Raw genomic sequence first — 9,094 nt, 5'->3', positions numbered from 1 at the left:
GACCCTTTCCATTTGGCAAGTGTGGGCATTTTCCATTACAACATTCTGTTTTAAACGCCTCCACTACCTCACTCAACTTGTTTGATACCACGACATGGAATACTTAAAATGACTCACATTTACAAGAATATGTTTATAGTGATAAAAAATGTTTGCTAACAGATTTCAGAAAGGATTCGTCAATTATTGACAGATAACTAATGACTCTAAGGCATCTTTGCCAAAATCCAAAAGGTATTCAACAATGTCACCTGAACCCATATTGCATGATGATGTTAAAGTTTGGTTAATGAATTACAATTACTGTAAACTTCCTGGCAATACTCTTCCAAGACATTATGACATATCTGTTAGGAACTGATATTTCTGCAAAATTGGATTTATGATGAACTCCTTGCATGAGCAAACCAGAAAGGCCCTTTCAGTATGTTTATAATATGGGTTTATTAAGAACAAACACCTTGGCCAGGTTTGGTGACTCATGCCTGTAATCCCAGCACTTTGGGAGGCTGAGGTGGGTGGATCACGAACGAGGTCAGGAGTTCGAGACCAGCCTGGCAACACGGTGAAACCCCGTCTCTACTAAATATACAAAAAATTAGCCGGCGTGGATGCACCTATAGTCCCAGCTACCCGGGAGACTGAGGCATGAGAATTGCTTGAACCCAGGAGGCGGAGGTTGCAGCGAGCTGAGATCACTCCGTTGCACTCCAAGATGGGTGACAGGGTGAGTCCCCATCTAAAAAAAAAAAAAAAAACAAACATCTTAAAATTTTTGTCATTCAAATAGACTGATTGCATCAGATATGGGGAGTTTTTGACAGAAGGCTTGTAAGTACTGAACCAGTTAGCTCCTGCCAAAATGTTGCTTAATAGCGCATTTTTGCTTGTACCTTTTGCTAACAAAGCCATTTTTCACTGATTTTATATAGAACCTTTGCATCAACTTCATTAATAATCCTCTTCTCTGCCAAATTATATAAGACGATGAGATGGTACATTTTGGAAAGAAGTGACTAAGTAAAGATTTCTTCTCATTCTTTTAAATAACTGTGAGAAATGTGGCACCCGGCAAGAAAGATAAGTGATTTTTACGCAATACTGTTATGGCCAGGTAAATATTACTCACTTTTTATAACACTAATAATTAAACAGAGCCTTAGTCAATCTTTTGGCAATTGAGATGTTTAAGACTTGGCTGGCTGCGGTGGCTCACGCCTGTAATCCCAGCACTTTGGGAGGCCCAGGCTGGCAAATTACCAGAGGTCGGGAGTCTGAGACCAGCCTGACCAACATGGAGAAACTCCCTCTCTACTAAAAATACAAAATTAGACGGGCATAGTGGCACATTCCTGTAATCCCAGCTGCTTGGGAGGCTGAGGCAGGAGAATCTCTTGAACCTAGGAGGTGGAGGTTGTGGTGAGCCCAGATCGTGCCATTGCACTCCAGCCTGGGCAGCAAAAGTGAAACTCCGTCTCAAAAAAAAAAAAAAAAAAAAAAAAAAAAAAAGAAAGAAAGAAAGAAAAAAAGAAAGAAGGGAAGAAAAGAAAAGAAAAAGAAAAAGTGGGTTTTTCTTCCCCCGCAATCCCTCGCGCGCGCTCTTCCTTTCCAACTTGGACCGGACAGAACCGCTCCCACAAAGAAGGGTGGCGAGAAGAAAAAGGGCCGTTCTGCCATCAACAAGGTGGTGATCCGAGAATACACCAACATTCACAAGCGCATCCATGGAGTGGGCTTCAAGAAGCGTGTTCCGCGGGCACTCCGAGAGATTGGGAAATTTGCCATGAAGGCGGTGGGAACTCCAGACGTGCGCATTGATACCAGGCTCCACAGAGCTGTCTGGGCCAAAGGAATAAGGAATATCCTACACCGAATCCGTGTGCGGTTGTCCAGGAAACGTAATGAGGATGAAGAGCCACCAAATAAGCTCCATACTTTGGTTACCTTTGTACCTGTTACCACTTTCCAAAAATCTACAGTGAATGTGGATCAGACCCAATCACTGATCGTCAAATACATCAAACAAAGTTATAAAATTGCCTTCAAAAAAAGAAAAAAACTCCAGGCGCAGTGGCTCACGCCTATAATCCCAGCACTTTGGGAGGCCGAGACGGGTAGATCATGAGGTCAAGAGATCGAGACCATCCTGGTCAACATGGTGAAACCCCGTCTCTACTAAAAATACGAAACTTAGCTGGGCATGGTGGCGCGCGCCTGTAATCCCAGCTACTCGGGAGGCTGAGGCAGGAGAATTGCCTGAACCCAGGAGGCGGAGGTTGCGGTGAGCCGAGATCGCGCCATTGCACTCCAGCCTGGGTAACAAGAGCGAAACTCCGTCTCAAAAAAAAAAAAAAAAGAAAAGAAAAGAAAAAGAAAAAAAGAAATGTTTAAGACTTTACTCTCCTGTAGGCTTGTGCTGAGTTCCCCATGTTTATCACAATCTATGATTTGTGTCTGATGGCTCATAGTTCATATCTTTATTTCGAGTAAAAGAAATAAACTCCATATTATTTTGTTTCAATTTAAGGCCTTTAAAGACATTTAAGCAAACAACTAAATGATCTAAATTGTGAAACTGTAGCACATCCAAAGTAATTTCCCTAGGCATTGCAGCATCATTATTATTAAAATACAAAGTAACAAAATAGATCTCAGGCTTTTTTTTTTTTCTTTTTTTTTCTATTTTTGACAGAGTCTTGCTCTGTCGCCCAGGCTGCAGTGCAGTAGCGTGATCTCAGCTTACTGCAACCTCTGCCTCCTGGGTTCCAGCAATTCTCCTGTCTCAGTCTCCCGAGTAGCTGGGGCTATAGGCACGCTCCACCACACTCGGCTAATTTTGGTATTTTTAGTAGAGATGAGATTTTGCCATGTTGGCCAGGCTGGTCTCGAACTCCTGACATCAGGTTATCCACCCACCTTGGCCTCCCAAATTGCTGGGGTTACAGGTGTGAGCCACCGCACCCAGCCATCTCAGGCTTTCTTAATTCATGAAATTGAACATTATATATTACCTAACAGTTTGGCAGACTACAGGAATAAAACAATCATTCTAATAATAGATTTTCCTCTGGACTGAAATATTTTATATGGGTGAAACTTTCATCGGGCTATAAAACTCAATTTTGATTTATGTTTCAGTTATTTCAACAGACTTTTTTTTTGCCCTCTCAGTCTTTTGTGCAATAAAAAAATACAAATATTATTTTTACTAAAAAATAATAAAGTATCTGGGTATGGTGGCTCACACCTGTAATCCGAGCACTTTGGGAGACTTAGGCAGGAGGATCACTTGAGCCCAGGAGTTCAAGAACAGCCTGGACAACATAATGAGACCTCATGTCTACAAAAAATAAACAAAATTAGCCACGTGGATCTGTGATTAGTCAAAACATCAGTCTATTGACTGTAATAGGAAAATAGCATAAATGCATGTATGTTATATTTTCTATTATATTTGCGAAAGAAAGGATAAAACCAAAAAGGAAAGAGTTAATTTGCTGGGCACATTGACTCACACCTGTAATCCCAGCACTTTGGGAGGCCGAGGCGGGCAGATCACTTGAGGTTAGGAGTTTGAGACCAGCCTGGCCAACATGGTAAAACCCCATCTCTACTAAAAATACAAAAATTAGCCAGGCGTGGTGGTGTGCACCTGTAATCCCAGCTACTTGGCAAGCTGAGGCATGAGAATCACTTGAACACAGAAGGCAGGGGTGGCCACTGCACTCCAGCCTGGATGACAAAGCCAGACTCTGTCTCAAAAAAAGAAAGAAAGAAAGAATTAATTGAACAACACTGAGGATACTTAGAAAGGTCACTTAATTAAAAAAAAAAAAAAAAAAAAAGAAAGGTCACTTTATACTACGTGAAATTATAAAAACAAAAAGTTTCAAAATGATAGGCTCGCTTTCTACCTGTTATTTTTATTTTCATGAATCTGACAACTTATACCCTCAAGCATTATTTTGATACTGAATATTAGTTAGCATTTTAGATTTTCCTGATCCTTTTGCACTTTTCAGAAGGCTATGACCTATCTATCCACTTTTTCTATATTTACCTAATAAGTAAAAAACAAGGCCGGGCGCGGTGGCTCACAGCTATAATCCCAGCACTTTGCGAGGCTGAGGCAGGCAGATCACCTGAGGTCGGGAGTTCAAGACCAGCCTGACCAACATGGAGAAACCCTTTCTCTACTAAAAGTAGAAAATTAGCCAGGCGTGGTGGCACCTGTCTGTAATCCCAGCTACAAAGGAGGCTGAGGCAGGAGAATTGCTTGAACCCGCAGGTGGAGGTTGCAGTGAGCAGAGTTTGCAGTGAGCCAAGATAGGGCCATCGAACTCCAGCATGGGCAACAAAGTCGAAACTCCATCTCAGAAAAAAAGAGAGAGAGAGAGAGAGAAAGAAAATTGAAGTTGTAGGTAAACAGAAATTTGGAATTATGATTTCATTCTTTTCTTATTTTTATTTTTTGATTTTTCTTTATTAAAATTGTGATTTCAATTACCCATTCTTTCATTATTTTCTATTATCTCAGAATTTAATTGTGCTGTGTTTAAATTTTGTGACTTTTTGCTTTAAGATCATTTAGTATAACCTCATTTAGTATGATCTTGAAGCTTTATTTCACTTACTTCTACTAATATTAAGATATATTAGAATTGGAACAGCTCTGTTATTAGAAATGTGATCTTTGACTAAATTTTCAAGTTTTCTTTACATCTATATCCTCACATATTATTTCTACAGTTTTTTATCTTCATTTTTTCTTTTTGTCTTTTAAAACAATAGAGATGGGGGGTGGAGTCTCACTATGTTGCCCAGGATGGTCTTGAACTCCTGGCCTTAAGTGATCCTGACATCTCGGCCTCCCAAAGTGGAAGGATTACAGGTATGAGCCACTGTGCCTGGCCATTTCTACACTTATTGAGCACAGAATTATGCCAGGCACTCTTCTAAGTGCTTTACATACATTCTATCATTTACTTCTTTATAAATTTTTAAATTTATCTATATTTTACACAGGAGAAAAATTAATGCTTGAAAAATTTAAGTAATTTGACCAATGCTACACAGATGATATGTGATTGATAGAGCTGGACTCAAATCCATGTCTGACTTTAATGCTATTATGTTGCTTGAAATGCTATTATAATGCTTGAAAAATTATTTTGCAAATATAATGACATATATGGCTGGCACACGGCAGCCAATAAATTTGCTATCAATATTAATATTGCAGGTATACACTGGAGAAACTCAAAGAACTGTAAACAGAGTTGGTAATGCATTATGTCCTTATATATGTCCTTCAGTAAACATATGAATAATATCCCAAATGAAACTCATTATTTTTCTCTCTTTTTTTTTTTGGAGCCGGAGTCTCACTCTTGTTGCCCAGTGCAATGGCGCTATCTTGGCTCACTGCAATCTCTGCCTCCTGGGTTCAAACCATTCTCCTGCCTCAGCCTCTCGAGTAACTGGGATTACAGGCTCCTGCCACCATGCCTGGCTAACTTTTTGTATTTTTAGTAGAGATGAGGTTTCACCATGTTGGCCAGGCTGTTTTTTTTTTTTTGAGATGGAGTCTCTCTCTGTCACCTAGGATGGAGTGCAGTGGCACAATCTCGGCTCACTGTAACCTCCGCCTCCTGGGTTCAAGTGATTCTCCAGCCTCAGCTTCCAGAGTAGCTGGGATTACAGGCACATGCCACTATGCCCAGCTGTTTTGTATTTTTAGTAGAGATGGGGTTTTACCACATTGGCCAGGATGGTCTTGATCTCCTGACCTTGTGATCTGCCCACCTTGGCCCCTCACAGTGCTAGGATTACAGGGGTGAGCCACCGTGCCTGGCCAGATAACATTGTTCATTTTGAACACCACTTAAAACAAAAATGAATGATAGGCCAAGCGCAGTGCTTCATACACGTCTGTAATTCCAGCACTTTGAGAGGCTGAGGTGGGAGGATCACTTGAGACCAGGAGTTCAAGGCCACAGTGAGCTACAGGGCACAGTGATTATGCCACTGTACTCCAGCCTGGGGAACATTGAGAACTTGTGTTGAAAAAAAAAAAGTGAAATATCAGGATTTATAGTCTAGAAGGAAAAAAAAGTGAAATATTCATGGAAAGAATTTATTGTTGAATGAGCAATGAATGGAACTATATGAGTGGAAGAACCAAGCAAAAAAGGAGAAAATAAAGTATAGACATATGATCACATTTATATAAAAGTCTGTATGCAAAAAAAATGAGATTAAAACAACTTAGTGGCAAGCAGAAGGAGAGCTATATGAATCACCTGTAATTCTGACATTCTGAGATTGTGTTTTGAAGTATTTTCTTCTAGCAGATTTCTATGTATTTAAATATTTAAATATTGGCTGGTCCTATAATTCCAGAACTTTGGGAGGCCAAAGCAGGATGATCACTTGAACCCAGGAGTTCAAGAGCAGGCTGGGGAGCAAAGTGAGACCCCCATCTCTGCAAAAACTAAAATAATTGACCAGGTATGATGGCATGAACCTGTGGTCCCAGGTAGGCAGGAGGCCAAGGCAGGAATATTTTTTGAGCTTGGGAGTTTGAACAGGGCTGCAGTGAGTCCTACTTGCTCCACTGCATTCTAGCCTAGGTGACAGAGTGAGACTTTGTCTCAAAACAAAAAACAAAGAACAACAACAAACCCCAAATTAAATATAGACAAAATTGTAACATATTGTATATATTGTTTTATATTCCGTTGTTTAAAACAGTTACCATGGCTTGACTTGGTGGCTGATGTCTCTAATCCTAGCACTTTGGGAAACCGAGGCAGGAGGATCACTTGAGCCCAGAAGTTTGAGGCCAGTCTGGGCAACCTAGAGAGAGCTCCTCTCTATTAAAGAAATTTTAGGCTGAGCACGCTGACTCACACCTGTAATCCCAGCACTTCTGGAGGTCAAGGTGGGCAGATCACTTGAGGTCAGGAGTTCACCAACATGGTGAAACCTTGTCTCTACTAAAAATACAAAAATCAGCCAGGTGTGGTGGTGTATACCTGTAGTCCCAGCTACTCAGGAGGCTGAGATGGGTGACTTGCTGGAGCCCAGGAGCTCGAGGCTGTAGTGAACTATGACTATGCTACTGCACACCAGCCTAGGTAACAGTGAGACTCCGTCTCAAAAAAAAAGTATGAGAAAAGCAGAGAGTTGTAAAGTCAAATTATTTTCCCAAGGTCCACTGGCTAGGAGGGAGTGGGGCTGAGATTCATGGGTCTGTCTAGCCCTAGAGCTCGAGGACTCATCAGTCTGCTGTACTCTCTTCTCTATGGAGCTGGGACCAGACCTGGCTTCAGGGTTTGTCAAATAAGGTCAAGTGTGTCCTGTCACTCACCATGGTAAATTACATAGCCAGCCTGGCTCCGAGTATTTTCTCCTTTCATAGTTTGGCAGATGGTTATTGACATTCTTGTAGTACTATCCAGTGATCTCAGACAAATCCTGTAGTAGCAAACCAAATCAAAAAGGTCAGAATGTCCTTTGAGAGACAATAGAAAGGGCCTGGTTTCTGTGTACCAAGCTAAAGGTACGAAGTGGTCATGCCCTTATTTCCTCCCCAGTTATGAGGCTTAGACTGTCTGAAGGTCATATCCGTCATCTCTTTGCCTCTGAGTCATCAGTGAACAGAAAATTGAGGACAATGAGTAGACACAGAAGACGAGGGGTGGGCTTTTCTACAATAAATGTTGGAAAGGAAGTACAACATCCATTAAACAGGCAGGGGACATGAACCAGGCACATGATAACACTGAAACCTATTTTATTTTTAAATAAGAGGTGTGAATCCTGAAACTCCAATAGTCGAGAAGCTAAAAGTTAAAATGCATGAGAATATATTTTGTACAATCCCAGATTTATGGGCTTCAAGAGAACTACAACGTAGAGTGCCAGGAGCAAACAACTTACTTTAAAATAAAGACATGAGCTTTTTCCTTTTAGAGGCAAGGTCTCACTTTGTCACCGAGGCTTGAGTTCAGTAACATAATCACAACTCACTGCAGCCTCAAATTCCTGGCCTCAAGCCGTCTTCCTGTCTCACCCTCCCAAGTAGCTGTACTACAAGCACGCACCAACACATCTGGCTAATTTTTAATCTTTTTATAGAGATGGGGGTCTCCCTATGTTGCCCAGGCTGTTCTCGAATCCCTGGCCTCAAGTTACCCTCTTGTCTTGGCCTCCCAAATTGCTGGGATTACAGACAAGAGCCACTGCAATGTGCGCTTTTTAACTGAGATGACCAAGCTTTCTAATGACAGTTCTAGTAAAATGGCCGTGAGTAGACCATATTGGTAGGGGAATTAGAGCAGAATGACAAATAACTGCACATTCTCGCTGACCCTGATTCTGCATTTCTTTGTCCTGATATGATGAAATTTTAAATTTGCATCAAGTGGCTGCCCAACTGGAGGGAGGTTTAAGGAATGCTTTCCCTTTAGTTAGTTCATTAAAAGTAAACACACTTTTGCGTTCTTCTCCAAATCCAGTCTCAGTAGGGTTACTGAGACAAACCTAACTAACCACACTAGTAACTACTGCTCTCTTCTCTCTTTCTTCCTTTCTTTTCTTTTTGATGGAGTCTCGCTCTGTCACCCAGGCTGCAGCGCAAGCAGAATCATAGCTCTTGAACTCTAGTAGTAACTACTGTGGTTAGTTAGGCTTGTCTGCAGCTAATCGTTGTATCAGAGATTGAGGGTGTCAGTTAATGGGCTAATGATTTGAACGAGTGACACTGAATTTCTTTTCATAGTAGCGCCTAAGTTAAGCTCCTTACCTTTATAATAAAGTATGGATGCCAGATCTGACTTGTGATTTGACTATCCGATAAGGCATTTAACAAAAAAGTTAAAGTGACTTTGGTCTACACCATCTCTGGGTAAAGTCCACAGTTTTGTATTCAGTATAGCACTAAAAATTTTTTACACAGTTGATTGAGAGACTATTAAAAAATCAGCCTTTATGTAAGTAAAAGGATAGGTTATTCCTTCTTCCTTCTTTTTTTTTTTTTTGAGATGGAGTTTCACTCTTGTCACCAAGACTGGAATGCAATAGTGTGATC

The 9,094-nt window shown here is 40.9% G+C and overlaps 1 protein-coding gene across 1 annotated transcript in view; it reads left to right on the top strand.

Moving 5' to 3' along the window:
* The first annotated feature begins 715 nt into the window (after positions 1–715).
* Positions 716–9,094, top strand: part of LOC135268204 (large ribosomal subunit protein eL31-like) — a 55,656-nt gene continuing 47,277 nt past the window's right edge. The window contains exons 1-2 of the mRNA XM_064360198.1: positions 716–727; positions 1,511–2,027. Of these exons, the coding sequence (XP_064216268.1) occupies positions 716–727; positions 1,511–2,027 (529 nt within the window). The remainder of the gene's footprint in view (positions 728–1,510; positions 2,028–9,094) is intronic.

This window comes from Aotus nancymaae, unplaced genomic scaffold, assembly GCF_030222135.1.
Source record: "Aotus nancymaae isolate 86718 unplaced genomic scaffold, 86718_ANA_hifiasm-v0.15.2.pri h1tg000039l, whole genome shotgun sequence".
Classification (NCBI taxonomy): Eukaryota; Metazoa; Chordata; class Mammalia; order Primates; family Aotidae; genus Aotus; species Aotus nancymaae.
The sequence above is the reverse complement of the archived record's forward strand: the minus strand, read 5'-3'. Positions and strand labels throughout refer to the sequence as shown.